The 21,082-nt window shown below is 39.4% G+C and overlaps 1 protein-coding gene across 1 annotated transcript; it reads left to right on the plus strand.

Annotated features, from left to right (window-relative positions):
- The first annotated feature begins 1,459 nt into the window (after positions 1-1,459).
- On the plus strand, positions 1,460-13,660 carry FKBP7 (FKBP prolyl isomerase 7). Its single transcript, XM_003406193.4, has 4 exons — positions 1,460-1,759; positions 2,837-2,988; positions 6,644-6,777; positions 7,669-13,660. The coding sequence occupies exons 1-4, from the start codon at positions 1,551-1,553 to the stop codon at positions 7,828-7,830; spliced, it is 657 nt and encodes a 218-aa protein (XP_003406241.1). The 5' UTR covers positions 1,460-1,550; the 3' UTR covers positions 7,831-13,660.
- The last annotated feature ends 7,422 nt before the right edge of the window (positions 13,661-21,082 follow it).

Below are 21,082 nucleotides of genomic sequence, written 5' to 3' on the forward strand. Positions count from 1 at the left end.
TGACAGCTTTCCAGAACCTTTTCCTTTTCCCAACTAACATACTCAAAGCTTCTTATACAAAGAGTTTTCTATCTTTCTCAAATCGAAGTCCTTGATAGCGCCTCTTGAGTGCCAGGCTTCCTTGCTCCAGCAATTTGGTTTACTCCCAAATAAAATCTTTAAAAATTTTTTATGACTCCAGGATCTCTCATTTAACTGTAAACATCTTCGACTTTTTTGTATGTTTGAAAATTCTGACTAAAATGTGGAGGAGGGGGCTGTTAGCTGTAAGATTGGAACGAAAAAGTCCTAATACTCTTAATTACCTGTTCCCTGGTCTGTGTACTGTAGATAATTACCAATCTCAAAGCAACTCTGTCAAGAGCTCTCCTGGCCCTATTGTTGTTGTAGGTGCCAGCGAGTGGACTCCTAGTGACCCCTTGTGACAGAGTGGAACTGCCCTATAGGTTTTTCTATAGGGTCTTTATGAGTCGACCGGAAGGCAACGGGTTTTTTTGGTTTTGGCTTTACAGGAGCAGATTGGCATAGCTTTCTCCCGTGGAGCCTCTGGGTGGGTTGGCAGCTGAGTGCTTAACCGTTGTGACACCAAGATAGGCCCTCAAATCAAGAACAGGTCCCGGTGGGTGGGGAAAATATATGCAAACTAGCAGCAGGTCGGGAATCACCAAGTCAGCTGGTGGGAAAGGCCTTTAACCAAGCAGGGGTACACAAGCATCTAAATGTTTAATCACATCCAAGAGGCCGTCAGGCTGTGTGTGGCTCACTGTGGAACCGCTTAATACATGCCTCTGATCCTGAGAAAGCGCTTTAAGGATGTCCCAGAAGCTCCAAGAAAGCCACCACAGGTCTATTTCTTACCCTCTTCTTCCAGAATATCTCCCCCATACCCTGTAGTTCTCTAGGGGCCTTAGAAGTCTTTCACACTTAAGCACACCACCACATTCTGATGGCACCAGGTTATTTTCTGGAGACCCACGAAGAGGGGGTCTCTGCTGACACACCTCATCTTTGGCCAGTTTCATTTTAGGGAGCCCAAGGAAAACTTGGAAACACTGGTGGCGTAGTGGTTAAGAGCTAAGACTGCTACCCAAAAGGTTGGCAGTTCAAATCCACCAGGTGCTCCTTGGAAACTCAACGGGGCAGTTCTACTCTGTCCTACAGGGTCGCTATGAGTAGGGATGGACTGGACGGCAATGGGTTTGGTTTTAAGGAAACCGGCTGTAAAATATGCAGACTTAGCGAGGAGAAAGGTACAAGCGCGCGGTATTGCCTTAACGACTAAGTAGTGCCACCCCAGGGTCCAGCACCTGAAGGAGGCTCGTCTGGGAAACACCCGCAACGCACCACTCGGGCACGAATTCAGCAGCTGAGTTTGCGGCCGGGGGCGGGGCCTCCGCGGGGCGGGGCCACGGGCGCGCTCCGCCCCCGGCCCTTTGTGACGCAGCACAATGCATGCCACGCGTCAGAGCTCAGCCGCAGGGACGGCAACCCGGCGCGAGTGACACGCCAGAGGGAGCACGGGCAACATCTCTGGGACAACTCCAGGAATCATGCATTTCTTATTCAGCTTAGCCTTTATCTTTTACGTTTGGGGCTTTTTTACTATTCAGGGACAAAAGAAAGCGGAGAGCACAGAGGAAGTGAAAATAGAAGTTTTGCATCGTCCAGAAAACTGCTCTAAAACAAGCAAGAAGGGAGACCTGCTAAATGCCCATTACGACGGCTACTTGGCCAAAGACGGCTCGAAATTCTACTGCAGGTAGGAAATCCTGGGAACTGCTACAGAGGCCAGTTGATATGGGAAACGTGGCCTCCCTCTGCCAACCAAAAGCCTAATTCCTTAAGGGTTTACTTTAAGAGTTGAGCCTTTTATTCCTAGGAAATGAGATTACATACAGTAGTTCCTTAACTAAATATCACTTTTAAACTTGTTTAACTTATATAAAATGTTGGCCCAAGAAATTTTCAGCATCCATACGTATCCCCAGCCACCACCACTACTAACTACCCTTGGGATTTATGGAACTCAATCAGAATACCGCTCAGACTTCTCATTTCCTAAAGGTTTGAGTCTTCTTACAAAGAATTATGTAGGGTAGTTTAAGAGGGTATCCCTAGATTTTATTCTGGCCTTCAGAAGCACGATTTTTAGAAGGCTGGGTCCACTTTCTGACTGCATCAATAAGCTACTACAGTGGTGGTTTTCCCTGGTGACTTCTACTGGGCCCTGTGTCCTCCTGCCTGCCTCCTTATCCCCATCACTGCCTAGTCTGACTTGGTTTATTACTCCAAGAGAGATTATTTTTTCTTCATCTGCACCATATCCTATGAAGATAGGATTGGGGAAAGTTAGTTCTCCCCAATAAGAAGAAAAAGAAAATTTTTAATTGCTATTAAGATGACTTTAGAAGTCATTTTGAGTTAAACTGTACCATCACTTTTTAGGACAAACTCAGGTTAAATGACTTGTACAAGCCTTGCATCTATTTAGGGCCCCCCCGCAAAAAAAAAACCCATTGGCGTCGAGTCGATTTCTGATTCATAGGGGCTGGAGACCCATTAAAAAGTTAGCTGTTGAATAATTTTTGTAAAGGTGACAATAAGAACGAAAATAAGAAGACTTCTGATGACTAGCATTGGGCAAATCATACCTTTTACTGGCTATTATGAGGGACACTTGAGCCAAACACCCTGTTAAGTGGTTCAGATAAGTGTTAACATGGGAAAAGAGATGGTTGTAGAAGACCCCAAATTATAACTAAATACCGAACCGTGTTTTAAAATTTGATTTCATTTTCTTGGAATCATTTTACCAAGATAATTTTTTTTATTATAGCCGGACACAAAATGAAGGCCACCCCAAATGGTTTGTTCTCGGTGTTGGGCAAGTAATAAAAGGACTAGACATTGCTATGATGGATATGTGCCCGGGAGAGAAGCGAAAAGTAACTATACCGCCTTCATTCGCATATGGAAAGGAAGGCTATGGTAAGGTGTTTTAATATTTATTTCTCTTTTTGGTTATATTTAAAAATAAATCACAAAAAAATGATCACAGAAGCATAGGGCCCAACATAGGTTACTTATATCTAGTTTTTACCAGTTGTCATCAACTCAGTTGCAACTCATGGCAACCCCATGTGTGTCAGAGTAGAACTGTGCTCCATATGATTTTCAGTGGCTGATTTTTCAGAAGTAGATTGCCAGGACTTTCTTCCAAGTTGCCACTGGGTTGACTCGAACCACCAACCTTTCTGTTAGCAGCCGAGTACATTAGCCATCTGCACTGCCCAGGTACTGCATATATAGTTTAGGCCCCCCCGCCCTTTTACATATAAGGCAAGTAGCATCAATGGAATCCAGATCTCTGACCAGAGTTCTTTTCTTCACATAGTGGCAGCAGTCATACTGATCATATATATTCTGTAAGCTCTACCTTAGGCACTTTCATTTTTAGTATATGTTTTATCGATTCTGACTCATGGTGACCCTATAGGACAGAATAGACCCAGCCCATAGAGTTTCCAAGGCTGTAAATCTTTAAGGAAGCCGACTGCCACATCTTTCTACCGAAGAGCAGCTGGTGGGTTCGAACCACCAACCTTTCAGTTAGCAGCTGAGCACCTAGCCACTGTGCCAGTGGTACTCCTCCGTAAAGATTACACCCTTAAAACCCTAGGGGGCAGCTCTGCTCTGTCCTATAAGGTGACTCTAGGGTCAGAATGAGTCAGAATCAACTCAACAGCAGTGGGTTATGGGTAAAGTAAGAAGATCTGAAAACCTAGGGGAAGCAGATAAATGGAGACAATGTTTGTAACTTATGCAAAGACTCTTATACACCCATGATAAAAAATGACCTATCCCTAGAAATGGGGCAAAGTTCACAAACCAGCAGCCCACTGACAAAAACCAATGGCCTTTAAATATATGAAAATTCTTAATCTTATTCAAAATGAAAATTAATTTTCATTTTGAAAACAAATGAGATAACATTTTTAACCCATTAGCAAAGATTAAAAAGTTGATATATTATTTGGACAAAGGCATGGAAAAACCAGCAGTCTCATGCATTATGGCTAGGAATGTAAATTCATTCAACCTCTTTAGCAATTTATCAGTGTGTCTCAGTCCGAGGTGTAGCCCTGGTGGTCCAGTGGTTAAGAGCTCGGCTGCTTACCAAAAGGTTGGCCATTTGAATTCACCATCCGCTCTTTGGAAACTCAGTGGGGCAGTACTACTCTATCCTATAAGGTCACTATGAGTTGGAATAGACTCAACAGCAACGAGTTTGGTGTTTTTTGTTTTTTTAGCCCAAGGTTTACCGAACTATTGTGGGATGTATTTTGAGATGTCCACAGGTAAGTTTTAATGAATCACTGATTTTTAACCCTGAAAGAGCCTGTTACGGATTGAATTGTATCCCCCCAAAATGTGTATCAACTTGGCTGGGCCATGATTCCCCATATTGTGCGGTTGTCTACCATACTATGTGTGAATATACTACCCAAACCACCCAGTGCCCTAATATACTATGTGTTGTAAATCCTAACCTCTATGTTGTTAATGAGGCAGGATTAGAGACACTTATGTTAATGATGCAGGACTCAGTCTACAGAATTATGTTGTCTGTTGAGTCAGTCTCTTAAGATATAAAAGAAAGACTGGAGCAGAGAGGAAAGGGACCTCATTACCACCAAGCAAGAATAGCCAGGAGCAGAGAGCATCCTTTGTACTAGGGGTTTCTGCACTGAGAAGCTCCTAGACCGGGGAAAGATGGATGACAAGAACCTTTTCCCAGAGCCAACAGAAAGAGAAAGCCTTTACCTGGAGCTGGCACCCTGAATTCGGACTTCTAGCCTACTTGACTATGAGAGAATAAATTTCTGTTGGTTAAAGACATCCACTTGGGGTATTTGTGCTGTAGCAGCACTAGATAATTAAGACAGAGCCCTTGAAGCTCGTCAATATCCACACCTTCATTTTACGCATAAGGAAACTGAGTTCCAGAAAAGTTAAATGTGTTCACTGAAATTCAGTTAGATGCTAGCATACCTGCATTACAATAGTTTGGGGTTAGATTATTTTGGAAGTTGCAGTATAGACTATTCAGTAGCTCTTTAACAACTTCTTGATTAAATAAGCTGTTTTAAGCTATTACTAAGACCTAACATCAGCTATAACTTTATTTTAGGTAGTACTTGAAGAAGCCTTTGCTCTGCGCAACAGCCTTGCCTCCTGTTACAGAGCACCTCTGCATGTCTTGAAATGCATGTGACTTTTTAGTGCTTTAATTAACTTTTCATGTGGTATGTATATATTCTTCACATTAACGCCTGTTTCTTTGAACTGCGTTTATATACTCTTTTTTTGCAAGAAAAAAACAATAAATTGGCAATATTTTCTATGTTTACAGTAGGATTGTTCAGAATCTTCTTAGGTACCAGTAATATTTTTTCTTAAAAAATTTGAATTTGTGTTTTGCAATGAGAAGCTATTTTTCTGTCATGATGAGATCAGGGCAGAATAGGAATGGATTTTATAAAAACGATCATCGACTCAATCTCTAGCTCTTTTACTGTAAGGTCATATACATGGTGCATTAGGTTGGGACTTCCACATTAACCTCATGTTGCATGCGTAGATTTTCCTACGACCTAGCTTTGGCGATTACTGATCTACTTTTGGCTGTAACTTTCAAGCTCTTTTCTCTTTGGATTATAAGTATTTTAGCAAGTATTTCCCACTTTTTCATTAAAGAAATTGCTGTTCCTTTCAAAGGATAAACAGCTATTTTTTAAATAAACAGGAAATATGGATCATTCATTCAACAAATATTTGAGTGCCTAAAGTAGAGTAGGCACTGTGTGAGACCCTAGGGATACGCTGGTGACCCATGCTCCCCACTGCCTCTCAGCAGGGTCATTTCTGCAGCCCATTTTTAATGAAATGGTCATCTGAATAGCTTATAGATTGCTAAAATCATAGGTTAACTTTATTAAAGTATCAATACTTGAAATGTTTATTGATTAGAATTTTTTCGTAAAATTGTTCCTGAATTTTTCTGTCATTGAACTTATTTTTAATGTCTATAAGGAATTTGAAAGACAAATATATTGATACATGTGTTTTATTTATACTTCCAAGTACCTATACAAAATCAATTGCCAAAGAGATTGCTGATCCATACTTTGAAATTTTTCTTTCCATGCATTTCTTCTCTGAACCAGCTCTCTCAATTAAATTCCTGCATAAAATGATAAGGGAGTATTAGCAAACACTATGTGATTTATATTTATTTCATTTAATCAGGAAATAGTGGTCCTAGAGCACAGTGGTTAAGAGCTTTGGCTGCTAACCAAAAGGTCAGCAGTTCGAATCCACCAGCCATCCCTTGGAAACCCTGTGGAGCAGTTCTACTCTGTCCTGTAGGGTCACTATGAGTCAGAATCAACTCAACAGCAAGGGGTTTGGTTTGGTTTTAGTTTGGTCCCTTAAAAACGTATGGAAAAAAATATTTCTAAAAATTATTTGGGAAACAGTTGTACATATAAAATAATACAATTGATACTATTATGGCTATTTGTGAATAAATATTTGAACATTATTTTCATGTAAGTTTACTTGGTATAATTTATACTCTTAGTGGAAGGCAAGATTCCACCTGATGCAACATTGATTTTTGAGATTGAACTTTATGCTGTGACTAAAGGACCACGGAGCATTGAAACGTTTAAGTATATAGACGTGAATAATGACAGACAACTCTCTAAAGACGAGGTAATTCAACTTTCATTGTGTACAGCCTAGTTTTTTCATCACAATTGAAATACATCTAGGTTATAACTAAGGAGCCCTGGTAGCACAGTGGTTAAGCACTCAGCCACTCCGCAGGAGGAACATGTGGCATTCAGCTTCTGTAAAGATTTATAGCCTTGGAAACTCTGTGGGACAGTTCTACTCTGTCCCATAGGGTTGCCTTGAGTCAGAATCAACTCAAAGGCAATGGGTTTGGTTTTTGGTTTATGTTATAACTATTAATTTTTTAGTTGTAGCTGGTATGGGCTCTGATCACTTTGCTGTTATACGGTTGATTACTAAGAAAATCTAAGCTCTGAGAAGAAAATGTGCTTTTTAGATATAGAATCTATAAGTGTGCCATTTCTGTTGAATCACCTTTCTTGAAAAATTAACAGTTGCCATCAAGTTGATTCCAACTCATGGTGGCCGCATGTGTGTCAGAGTACACCTGTGCTCCATAGGGTTTTCAGCAATTGCTCTTCTGAGGCATTCTCGGTGGGCTTGAACCTCTAATCTTTCAGTTAGCAGCCAAGTGTGTTACTCATTTCACTACCCAGGGGCTCCATTTTTGGGAATACTCATCATGAATGTTTCAGGGCTAATGCTCGTTCTGTTGAAGGCTGGTGCCTTATTTAGTCTCACTGACTACACTTTGAAAATGTAGCACTAACCACCTATAACCTCAGGGGAAACTAATTTGAAGACATTTCTCTCTTTAGAACGTTGCTTCAAAGGTTACAAAAACAAAACCTAAGATAGCTTTGTAAAGTTCAGTATCACTATAAGTAGTCTTACGTAAACATTCCTCAAAGTTACCAAAAATTTATTGTAATACCTTTTTATTAAAGAAATGTTATTTTGGATCTATAGATAAACCATTACTTAAAAAAGGAATTTGAAAAAGATGAGAAGCCACGTGACGAGTCATATCAGAATGCAGTTTTAGAAGATATTTTCAAGAAGAATGACCATGATGGTGATGGGTTCATTTCTCCCAAGGAATACAATGTGTATCAACATGATGAACTGTAGTATATTTTAACTTCTACATTTTCTTAGCTACTTACTGTACTTTTATATAAAAAACAAAGTCATTTTTCTCCAAGTTGTGTTTTCTATTTTCTCCTCATCAGAATATATTTTGGTCCCCCTCAATACGTGTAATTTTAGTGTAAAAATAAATATGAGGCTGTTTTGCAAATTTAAATTTCCAGAACCTAGTCACGATTGTTTCCTAGTGCTTTATTCTGTGATATGAACACAAATTGCAACACCTTGAAGTACCCATTGACCTCTGTGTGGGCAATTTTCCCTCTTCAGGATATGTTGTTGTTGTTGCTGGGTGCCGTCGAGTCGGTTCCGACTCATAGCGACCCTATGCACAACAGGACGAAACACTGCCTGGTCCTGAACCGTCTTCACAATCATTGTTATGCTTGAGCTCATTGTTGCAGCCACTGTGTCAGTACACCTCGTTGAGGGTCTTCCACTTTTCCGCTGACCCTGTACTCTGCCAAGCATGATGTCCTTCTCCAGGGACTGATCCCTCCTGACAACATGTCCAAAGTATGTAAGACGCAGTCTCGCCATCCTTGCTTCTAAGGAGCATTCTAGCTGTACTTCTTGCAAGACAGATTTGTTCGTTCTTCTGGCAGTCCATGGTATATTCAATATTCTTCGCCAACACCACAATTCAAAGGCGTCAATTCTTCTTCGGTCTTCCTTATTCATTGTCCAGCTTTCACATGCATATGATGCGATTGAAAATACCATGGCTTGGGGTCAGGTGCACCTTAGTCTTCAAGGTGAGATCTTTGCTCTTCAACACGTTAAAGAGGTCCTTTGCAGCAGATTTACCCAATGTGATGCGTCTTTTGATTTCTTGACTGCTGCTTCCATGGCTGTTGATTATAGATCCAAGTAAAATGAAATCCTTGACAACTTCAGTCTTTTCTCCGTTTATCATGATGTTGCTCATTGGTCCAGTTGTGAGGATTTTTCTTTTCTTGATGTTGAGATGCTGTGGTCTTTGATCTTCATTAGTAAGTGCTTCAAGTCCTCTTCACTTTCAGCAAGCAAGGTTGTGTCATCTGCGTAACACCAGTTGTTAATGAGCCTTCCTCCAATCCTGATGCCCCGTTCTTCTTCATGTAGTCCAATTTCTCATATTATTTGCACAGCATACAGATTGAATAGGTATGGTGAAAGAATACAACTCTGATGCACACCTTTCCTGACTTTCAACCAATCAGTATCCCCTTGTTCTGTCTGAACAACTGCCTCTTGATCTATGTAAATGTTCCTCAGGAGCACAATTAAGTGTTCCGGAATTCCCATTCTTTGCAATGTTATCCATAATTTGTTATGATCCACACAGTCGAATGCCTTTGCATAGTCAATAAAACACAGGTAAACATCCTTCTGGTATTCTCTGCTTTCAGCCAGGATCCATCTGACATCAGCAATGATATCCCTGGTTACACGTCCTTTTCTGAAACTGGCCTGAATTTCTGGAAGTTCCCTGTCGATACACTGCTGCAGCCATTTTTCAATGATCTTCAGCAAAATTTTGCTTGCGTGTGATATAAATGATAATGTTCTGTAATTTCCACATTCGGTTGGATCACCTTTCTTGGGAATAGGCATAAATATGGATCTCTTCCAGTCAGTTGGCCAGGAAGCTGTCTTTCATATTTCTTGGCATAGATGATTGAGCACCTCCAGCACTGCATCTGTTTGTCGAAACATCTCAATTGATATTCCATCAATTCCTGGAGCCTTGTTTTTCGCCAGTGCCTTCAGAGCAGATTGGACTTCTTCCTTCAGTACCCTCGGTTCCTGATCATATGCCACCTCTTGAAATCGTTGAACATCGACTAATTCTTTTTGATATAATGACTCTGTGTATTCCTTCCATCTTCTTTTGATGCTTCCTGTGTCGTTTAATATTTTCCCCATAGAATCCTTCACTATCGCAGCTCGAGGCTTGAATTTTTTCTTCAGTTCTTTCAGCTTGAGAAACGTTGAGCGTGGTCTTCCCTTTTGGTTTTCTACTTCCAGCTCTTTGTACGTGTCATTATAATACTTTGTCTTCTCAAGAAGCCCTTTGAAATCTTCTGTTCAGTTCTTTTACTTCATCAATTCTTCCTTTTGCTTTAGCTGCTCGATGTTCAAGAGCAAGTTTCAGAGTCTCCTCTGACAACCATTCTTTCTTTCCTGTCTTTTCAATGACCTCTTTCTTCAAGCATGATGTCCTTCATGTCATTCCACAACTCATTTGGTCTTCGGTAACTAGTGTTCAATGCATCAAATCTGTTCTTCAGATGGTCTCTAAATTCAGGTGGGATATACTCAAGGTCATATTTTGGCTCTCGTGGACTTGCTCTGATTTTCTTCGGTTTCAGCTTGAACTTGCATATGAGCAATTGATGGTCTGTTCCACAGCCAGCCCCTGGCCTTGTTCTGACTGATGATATTGAGCTTTTCCATTGTCTCTTTCCACAGATGTAGTCAATTTGATTTCTGTGTGTTCCATCTGGCAAGGTCCATATAGTTGCTGTTTATGTTGGTGAAAGGAGGTATTTGCAATGAAGAAGTCATTGGTCTTGCAAAATTCTATCATTCAATCTCCAGCGTTGTTTCCATCACCAAGGCCATATTTTCCAACTACCGATCCTTCATCTTAGTTTCCAACTTTCCCATTCCAGTCACCAGTAATTACCAATGCATCTTGATTGCATGTTTGATCAATTTCAGACTGCAGCAGCTGATAAAAATCTTCCATTTCTTCATCTTTGGCCTTATTGGTTGGTGCATAAATTTGAATAATAGTCGTGTTAACTGGTCTTCCTTATAGGAGTATGCATATTATCCTATCACTGACAGCGTTGTACTTCAGGATAGATCTTGAAACGTTCTTTTTGACGATGAATGCAACACCATTCCTCTTCAAGTTGTCATTCCCAGCATAGTAGACTATATGATTGTCTGATTCAAAATGGCCAATACCAGTCCATTTCAGCTAATGCCTAGGATATCGATGTTTATGTGTTCCATTTCATTTTTGACAATTTCCAATTTTCCTTGATTCATACTTCGTACATTCCAGGTTCCAATTATTAATGGATGTTTGCAGCTGCTTCTTCTCATTTTATGTCATGCCACATCAGCAAATGAAGGTCCCGAAAGCTTTACTCCATCCACGTCATTAAGGCAGACTCCACTTTGAGGAGGCAGCTCTTCCCCAGTCATCTTTTGAGTGCCTTCCAACCTGGGGGGCTCATCTTCCAGCACTGTATCAGACAGTGTTCTGCTGTTATTCATAAGGTTTTCACTGGCTAATGCTTTTCAGAAGTAGACAGCTGGGTCCTTCTTCCTAGTCTGTCTTAGCGTGGAAGCTCAGCTGAAACCTGTCCTCCATGAGTGACCCTGCTGGTATCTGAATACTGGTGGCATAGCTTCCAACATCACAGCAACATGCAAGCTGCCACAGTATGACAAACTGACAGACAAGTGCGAGCTCCAGGATATAGGAGGAAATATATGTCAAAATCTGCAAGCTCTTCTCAACTCTAACCTTAACAATGAGTATAAATATGTAAATATTCCATTTTAATATCTTAAATGTTAAAATGGCCCATATTTTTAAAATATTCATTAGGGACCCAAGAATGATCATTTTACATATTTATACATTTCATAACATTACTGATGATAAGTTACATAATCATAGGACTGAAGAGTCTTCTTCTGGTATGAATGCAGGAAGATAGTGGTACATCTCTGTCCCCCAGAGGGTCTTAGCACTGCCTCTGTATTTTTTGATGCAAGCCTCTGGCCTTGGGATATTTGTTCCAGTGGGGAATGATGCTTAAAGATGTTTGACCAGAACAGACACTTTGTGCCTCTTTATCTTATAAGAGGCACACAATCTATGCTACTCTTGGTCTTATACTCCTTCAAATATTATAAATGCAGTACTCCTCTTCCTTCCTGTTGACCTTTAACTTTGTAAGTTATCTACCACCCCTAAGTTTTTGTCATGATAGTTTTAAACTGATGCTATGGAATTTCTCAGTGTCCAGTTCCCTTTGTCTAGGTCTCTCCTTCCTATGTCACTTCATTTCACAACATTCCCATCATTAATAATGAATGATCATTAAAAGCTGGTATGCCGTTGTTGCATTTTGTTAAATGTGTAAAATTTATTTTGCTATAAATGAGGTTAGACAGTGCCATGGCAGTTTTGTGTCCTGGTCAAATCATGACATGGTCTGACTTGTTGAGAACAGGAGATAATAGATGCCGTAGAAGTTCAAGTTGGTGCCAATGAAAGGGCATACATTTATTGGAACAGGAAACATTTTGCCTACTGCATATGAAGGAAAGTATAGTCAGGTAATACATAGCTCTATTCAGAACAGCTGATTTCAAAACTAGTAAAGTTTTTTATGTTTTCTGAAATTTTCTCTTTCCAAACCATTGTTCATCTTTTGACCTCTTTAGATGTACTCTCAAAACCTCTATTCATATTGTAGGGGTAACAAAAACCACCAGACTAGTAGGTATTATGTATGTGTGGTACAGAATTTTACACCTCATAAAACAAAAACCTATTATTATCTTTCCTTTCTTCCCAATATTTATTTTTATACCCAAATTTTATAACATCTCACTTATTTAAACAACTCTTTCATCTTTTTCCTTCCCTTAGAAAATCTGCCCAGCTGAAGTAAACTAGGTTGATAATAGCATAATATTTTTTATTTGGGTTTGGAAATTGCCCCCCTTCTTTATACATCACTTATGCCTTTTTGATGGAAACCCTGGTAGCATAGTGGTTAAGAGCTACGGCTGCTAACCAAAAGGTCAGCGGTTCAAATCCATCAGGCGCTCCTTGGAAATGTATGGGACAGTTCTACTCTGTCCTATAGGGTCGCTGTGAGTCGGAATCGACTCGATGGCAACGGTTTTTTTTACCAGGTTTATCCCTTTTTGATCAATGTACTCATATTTGCATTGATTGGTGTACTTTTACCAAAATAAAACAAAAATACCGTAAAAGAATATATATGGAAATTGCCTGTCATGGATTGAATTATGTCCCCCCAAAAATGTGTGTTATCAATTTGGCTGGGCCATGAGTCCCAGCATTCTGTGGTTGTCCTGCATTTTGTGATTGTAATTTTATGTTAAAGAGTATTAGGGTGGGATTGTAACACCCTCACCAGGTCACATCCCTGATCCAATGTAAAGGGAGTTTCCCTGGGGTGTGACCTGCACCACCTTTTATCTCTCAAGAGATAAAAAGAAAGGGAAGCAAGCAGAGAAGGGGGACCTCATGCCACCACGAAAGCAATGCCAGGAGCAGAGTGTGTCCTTTGGACCCAGGTTCCTGCGCAGAGAAACTCCTACTTTGGGGGAAGATTGATAAGAAGGCCGACACAGAGAGAAAGCCTCTCCCTGGAGCTGACACCCTGAATTTGGGCTTTTAGCCTACTTTACTGTGAGAAAATAAACTTCTGTTTGTTAAAGCCATCCACTCGTGGTATTTCTGTTATAGCAGCCGTAGATAACTAAGATGTTGCCAAATCAAAAAAACCAAACCCGTTGCCGTCGAGTCAATCCTGACTCATAGCGACCCTATAGGACAGAGTAGAACTGCCCTATAGAGTTTCCAAGGAGCACCTGGTGGACTCGAACTGCCAACCTCTTGGTTAGCAGCCATAGCACTTAACCACTATGCCACCAGGGTTTCCAAGACATTGCCCCATAATATAATCTTTATAATTCAATCCTTTCTATCCCATTCTTTTTCATACAAAGTGCTTTTAAATGTATGTTTTTAAAAGTTATGGATGACATTAAATGAATAAGGAGATTTACTCTAAAACTGCATTCACATTTAAATCATTAAAAAGTAAGTTTTCCAAGTTTCCCAGGTCCGATATCTCTGCTTATTCAACAGAGCCCTAACTGACCCACAACAGGGAGCTGAGGGCTGAAGCTCCCCCCAGACCACCTAGCCTCTTGCCTTAGGGGTCTAAGGAGGGTGACACCTACCAATCAGTAGAGGTACTTACATTGGGGGCCTAAGGTCAGCTGCAGAGCCCTCCCACCAAGCTGCTATAGGAATAGAGACACACCTACCTCACTGACACTTGGGGGAAGCCTGTCAGCATCCTGCCCCCCCATGGAGTGTGAACCCCAGCTGCTAATAGAATCTGGTGCACACAACTATCACCACTACTTCTCGAGGTGGATAGGTGTTAGGGTGCAGCACACACTTGATGACCCAAAATCAGATTCTACTCAAGAATAGTGAAGAGACTCAGGCATATATATCTGGCAACAGCCCAAACCAGCTGGTAATAGGTCATAAGTAAGTAAAGGGCTACAACACACAAGAGAGCACAATCTAGTAGCCCATCCATGTATATTGAAAGAAAACAAAACAAGATAAGACTCAGTGAGCAAATATAGAATAAATCACTATCTTAGTGATGGCTCGGAGACAGCAGTCGATATCAAACCACATAGAGAAGCAGACCATGACAGCTTCTACAACCCCCCAAACAAAAGAATCGAAATCTTTCCCAAATGAAGATACAATCCTGGAATTATCAGATACAGAATATAAAAAACTAATTCACAGAATGCTTCAAGACATCAGGGATGACGTCAGAAATGAAATGAGGCAAACTGCAGAAAAAGCCAAGGAACACACTGATAAAACAGTTGAAGAACTCAAAAAGATTATTCAAAAACATAGTGGAAAAATTAATAAGTTGCAAGAATCCATAGAGAGACAGCATGCAGAAATAAAATTACAGAATTAGACAACGCAATAGGAAGTCAGAGGAGCAGACTCGAGCAATTAGAATGCAGACTGGGAAATCTGGAGGACCAGGGAATTAACACCAACATAGCTGAAAAAAAATCAGATAAAAGAATTAAAAAAAATGAAGAAACTCTAAGAATCATGTGGGACTCTATCAAGAAGGATAACTTGCGTGTGATTGGAGTCCCAGAACAGGGAGGGAGGACAGAAAACACAGAGAAAATACTTGAAGATCTGCTGACAGAAAACTTCCCTGACATCATGAAAGACAAAAAGATATCTATCCAAGATGCTCATCGAACCCCATTTAAGATTGATCCAAAAAGAAAAACACCAAGACATATTATCATCAAACTTGCCAAAACCAAAGATATAGAGAAGATTTTAAAAGCAGCCAGGGAGAAAAGAAAGGTCTCCTTCAAGGGAGAATCAATAAGAATAAGTTCAGACTACTCAGCATAAACCATGCAGGCAAGAAGGCAATGGGATGACATATACAGAGCACTGAAGGAGAAAAACTGCCAGCCAAGGATCATATATCCAGCAAAACTCTCTCTGAAATATGAAGGTGAAATTAAGATATTTACAGATAAACACAAGCTTAGAGAATTTGCAAAAACCAAATCAAAGCTACAAGAAATACTAAAGGAAATTATTTGGTCAGAAAACCAATTAATATCAGATACCAGCAAAACACAAGGTCACAGAACAGAACATCCTGTTATCAACTCAAATAGGGAAATCACAAAAACAAATTAAGATTAATTAAAAAAAAAAAAAGCTCAAAACAGGGAATCATTGAAGTCAATATGTAAAAGATCACAATAATCAAAAAGAGGGACTAAATACAGGGGGCATAGAACTGCCATATGGAGAGGGATACAAGGCGATATAGGACAATACAAGTTAGGTTTGTACTTAGAAAAATAGGGGTAAATATTAAGGTAACCACAAAGAGGTATAACAACTCCATAACTCAAAATAAAAGCCAAGAAAAATGTAACGACTCAACAAAGATAAAGTCAAATACTATGAAAATGAGGATCTCACAATTTACAAAGAAAAACGTCTCAGTACAAAAAAGTAAGTGGAAACAACAACACACATAAAAAGGCATCAAAATGACAACACTAAACACTTACTTATCTATAATTACGCTGAATGTAAATGGACTAAATGCACCAATAAAGAGACAGAGAGTCTCGGACTGGATAAAGAAACACGATCCGTCTATATGCTGGCTACAAGAGACACACCTTAGACTTAGAGACACAAACAAACTAAAACTCAAAGGATGGAAAAAAATATATCAAGCAAAAAAGAAGAGGAGTAGCAATATTAATTTCGGACAAAATAGACTTTAAACTTAAATCCACCACAAAGGATAAAGAAGGACACTACATAATGATAAAAGGGACAATTGATCAGGAAGATATAACCATATTAAATATTTATGCACCCAATGACAGGGCTGCAAGATACATAAATCAAATTTTAACAGAACTGAAAAGTGAGATAGACACCTCCACAATTATACTAGGAGACTTCAACACACCACTTTCGGAGTAGGACAGGACATCCAGTAAGAAGCTCAATAGAGACACGGAAGACCTAATTACAACAATCAACCAACTTGACCTCATTGACTTATACAGAACTCTCCACGAAACTGCTGCAAAGTATACTTTTTTTTCTAGTGCACATGGAACATTCTCTAGAATAGACCACATATTAGCTCATAAAACAAACCTTTGCAGAGTCCAAAACATCGAAATATTACAGAGCATCTTCTCAGACCACAAGGCAATAAAACTAGAAATCAATAACAGAAAAACTAGGGAAAAGAAATCAAATACTTGGAAACTGAACAATACCCTCCTGAAAAAAGACTGGGTTATAGAAGACATTAAGGAGGGAATAAGGAGATACATAGAATGCAACGAGAATGAAAATACTTCCTATCAAAACCTCTGGGACACAGCAAAAGCTGTGCTCAGAGGCCAATTTATATCGATAAATGCACACATACAAAAAGACGAAAGAGCCAAAATCAGAGAACTGACCCTACAACTTGAACAAATAGAAAGTGAGCAACAAAAGAATCCATCAGGCACCAGAAGAAAACAAATAATAAAAATTATAGCTGAACTAAATGAATTAGAGAACAGAAAAACAATTGAAAGAATTCACAAAGCCAAAAGCTGGTTCTTTGAAAAAATTAACAAAATTGATAAACCATTGGCCAGACTGATTAAAGAAATACAGGAAAGGAAACAAATAACCCGAATAAGAAACGAGAAGGGCCACATCACAACAGACCCAACTGAAATTAAAAGAATCATATCAGATTATTACGAAAAATTGTACTCTAACAAATTTGAAAACCTAGAAGAAATGGATGAATTCCTGGAAAAATACTACCTACCTAAACTAACACATTCAGAAGTAGAACAACTAAATAGACCCATAACAAAAAAAGAGATTGAAACAGTAATCAAAAAACTCCCAACAAAAAAAAACCCTGGCCCGGATGGCTATACTGCAGAGTTCTACCAAACTTTCAGAGAAGAGATAACACCACTACTACTAAAGGTATTTCAAAGGATAGAAAATGACGGAATACTACTCAAATCATTCTATGAAGCCACCATCTCCCTGATACCAAAACCAGGTAAAGACATCACAAAAAAAGAAAATTACAGACCTATATCCCTCATGAACATAGATGCAAAAATCCTCAACAAAATTCTAGCCAATAGAATTCAACAACATATCAAAAAAATAATTCACCACGACCAAGTGGGATTTATACCAGGTATGCAAGGCTGGTTTAATATTAGAAAAATCATTAATGTTATCCACCATATAAATAAAACAAAAGACAAAAACCACATGATCTTATCAATTGATGCACAAAAGGCATTTGACAAAGTCCAACACCCATTTATGATAAAAACTCTCACCAAAATAGGAATTGAAGGAAAATTCCTCAACATAATAAAGGGCATCTATGCAAAACCAACAGCCAATATCACTCTAAATGGAGAGAGCCTGAAAGCATTTCCCTTGAGAACGGGAACCAGACAAGGATGCCCTTTATCACCGCTCTTATTCAACATTGTGCTAGAGGTCCTAGCCAGAGCAATTAGGCTTGACAAAGAAATAAAGGGTATCCGGGTTGGCAAAGAGGAAGTAAAATTATCTCTATTTGCAGATGACATGATCTTATACACAGAAAACCCTAAGGAATCCTCCAGAAAACTACTGAAACTAATAGAAGAGTTTGGCAGAGTCTCAGGTTATAAGATAAACATACAGAAATCACTTGGATATCTCTACATCAACAAAAAGAACATCGAAGAGGAAATAACCAAATCAATACCATTCATAGTAGCCCCCAAGAAGATAAAATACTTAGGAATAAATCTTACCAAGGATGTAAAAGATCTATACAAAGAAAACTACAAAGCTCTACTACAAGAAATTCAAAAGGACATACTTAAGTGGAAAAACATACCTTGCTCATGGATAGGAAGACTTAACATAGTCAAAATGTCTATTCTACCAAAAGCCATCTATACATACAATGCACTTCCGATCCAAATTCCAATGTCATTTTTTAAGGTGATAGAGAAACAAATCACCAACTTCATACGGAAGGGAAAGAAGCCTCGTGTAAGCAAAGCATGACTGAAAAAAAAGAAGAAAGTGGGAGGCCTCACTCTACCTGATTTCAGAACCTATTATACAGCCACAGTAGTCAAAACAGCCCGGTACTGGTACAACAACAGACACATAGACCAGTGGAACAGCATTGAGAACCCAGATATAAATCCATCCACATATGAGCAGCTGATATTTGACAAAGGCCTAGTGTCAGTTAATTGGGGAAAAGATAGTCTTTTTAACAAATGGTGCTGGCATAACTGGATATCCATTTGCAAAAAAATGAAACAGGACACATACCTCACACCATGCACAAAAACTAACTCCAAGTGCATCAAAGACCTAAACATAAAGACTAAAATGATAAAGATCATGGAAGAAAAAATAGGGACAACCTTAGGAGCCCTAATACAAGGCATAAACAGAATACAAAACATTACCAAAAATGACGAAGAGAAACCAGATAACTGGGAGCTCCTAAAAATCAAACACCTATGCTCATCTAAAGACTTCACCAAAAGAGTAGAAAGACTACCTACAGACTGGGAAAGAATCAGCTATGACATGTCTGACCAGCACCTGATCTCTAAAATCTATATGATTCTGTCAAAACTCAACCACAAAAAGACAAACAACCCAATCAAGAAGTGGGCAAAGGATATGAACACACACTTCACTAAAGAAGATATTCAGGCAGCTAACAGATACATGAGAAAATGCTCTCAATCATTAGCCATTAGAGAAATGCAAATTAAAACCACGATGAGATTCCATCTCACTCCAATAAGGCTGGCATTAATCCAAAAAACACAAAATAATAAATGTTGGAGAAGCTATGGAGAGATTGGAACTCTTATACACTGCTGGTGGGAATGTAAAATGGTACAACCACTTTGGAAATCTATCTGGCGTTATCTTAAACAGTTAGAAATAGAACTAACATACAACCTAGAAATCCCACTCCTCGGAATATACCCTAGAGAAATAAGAGCCTTCACACAAACAGATATATGCACACCCATGTTTATTGCAGCACTGTTTACAATAGCAAGAAGCTGGAAGCAACCAAGGTGTCCATCAACGGATGAATGGGTAAATAAATTGTGGTATATTCACACAATGGAATACTACGCATCGATAAAGAACGGTAACGAATCTGTGAAACATTTCATAACATGGAGGAACCTGGAAGGCATTATGCTGAGTGAAATTAGAGGCAAAAGGACAAATATTGTATAAGACCACTATTATAAGATCTTGAGAAATAGTATAAACTGAGAAGAACACATACTTTTGTGGTTACGAGGAGGGGAGGGAAGGAGGGTGGGAGAGGGTTTTTTACTGATTAGTTAGTAGATAAGAACTGCTTTAGGCGAAGGGAAGGACAATACTCAATACATGGAAGGTCAGCTCAACTGGACTGGACCAAAAGCAAAGAAGTTTCCGGGATAAAATGAATGCTTCAAAGGTCAGCGGAGCAATGGCGGGCGTTTGGGGACCATGGTTTAAGGGGACTTATAAGTCAATTGGCAAAATAATTCTATTATGAAAACATTCTGCATCCCACTTTGAAATGTGGCGTCTGGGGTCTTAAATGCTAACAAGTGGCCAACTAAGATGCATCAGTTGGTCTCAACCCACCTGGAGCAAAGGAAAATGAAGAACACCAAGGTCACAAGATAACTAAGAGCCCGAGAGACAGAAAGGGCCACATGAACTAGAGACCTGCATCATCCTCAGACCAGAAGAACTAGTTGGTGCCCGGCCACAATCGATGACTGCCCTGACAGGGAGCACAATAGAGAACCCCTGAGGGAGCAGGAGATCAGTGGGATGCAGACCCCAAATTCTCATAAAAAGACCAGACTTGATGGTCTGACTGAGACTAGAGGAATCCCGGCGGTCATGGTCCCCAAATCTTCTGTTGGCACAGGACAGGAACCATTCCCGAAGACAACTCATCAGACATGAAAGGGACTGGACAGTAGGTAGGAGAGAGATGCTGATGAAGAGTGATCTAATTATACCAGGTGGACACTTGAGACTGTGTTGGCATCTCCTGTCTGGAGGGGGGATGGGAGGATAGAGAGAGTTGGAAGCTGGCAAAATTGTCACGAAAGGAGAGACTGGAAGGGCTGACTCATTAGGGGGAGAACAAGTGGGAGTATGGAGTAAGGTGTATATAAACATATATGTGACAGTCTGACTTGATCTGTAAACGTTCACTTGAAGCTCAATAAAAGCTAATTAAAAAAAAAAGTAAGTTTTCAACTTTCTACATACATATTCATACAGGTATTTTGTATCCACATGACTGCTTTATGCCTCCATATGCATATACACAGTACTGTGTCCTGTAACTATACATTTTGAGTTTTAGAATTTGAACAGTATTTTTGCAATTATTTTAATAAGGGTATATAGTAAATTAATAATCTAGATTGAGTTGGTATATGAAATATTCAGATGTCCTGCAGAGTAAAAGAAAAGGATCTTTCAGAACTAAATACATTAAATGTTTTAAACATTTTCAAAGAAGGATAGAAAAGGACATGTCTTACCTGCTTCAACTTTAAAATGATAGTAGTGAGTTTTGTGGAGACAGCTAGAGAACAGACATACATCACAGACTGGCAGCCCGTCACTAGTACCGGTCACCCTGTTAACTGTGTACACAAAACCCTGTGCTGAGCTCAGTGTGCTTTTAACTTGACACTGCAATTAAAGATTTAGGATTACATTAAATTATTAACACCTTTTTCTCATTTTACCAGACAA

This window comes from Loxodonta africana, chromosome 6 (assembly GCF_030014295.1).
Source record: "Loxodonta africana isolate mLoxAfr1 chromosome 6, mLoxAfr1.hap2, whole genome shotgun sequence".
In the NCBI taxonomy this organism is placed as follows: domain Eukaryota; kingdom Metazoa; phylum Chordata; class Mammalia; order Proboscidea; family Elephantidae; genus Loxodonta; species Loxodonta africana.

What these genes read in the sequence shown, in the direction of transcription:
- FKBP7 (XM_003406193.4), top strand. Translation starts at nt 1,551, where the DNA reads ATGCATTTCTTATTCAGCTTAGCCTTTATCTTTTACGTTTGGGGCTTT. An exon ending in GGCTCGAAATTCTACTGCAG is followed by an intron (nt 1,760 to 2,836) that starts GTAGGAAATCCT and finishes TTTTTATTATAG; the next exon opens with CCGGACACAAAATGAAGGCC. An exon ending in ATATGGAAAGGAAGGCTATG is followed by an intron (nt 2,989 to 6,643) that starts GTAAGGTGTTTT and finishes TTATACTCTTAG; the next exon opens with TGGAAGGCAAGATTCCACCT.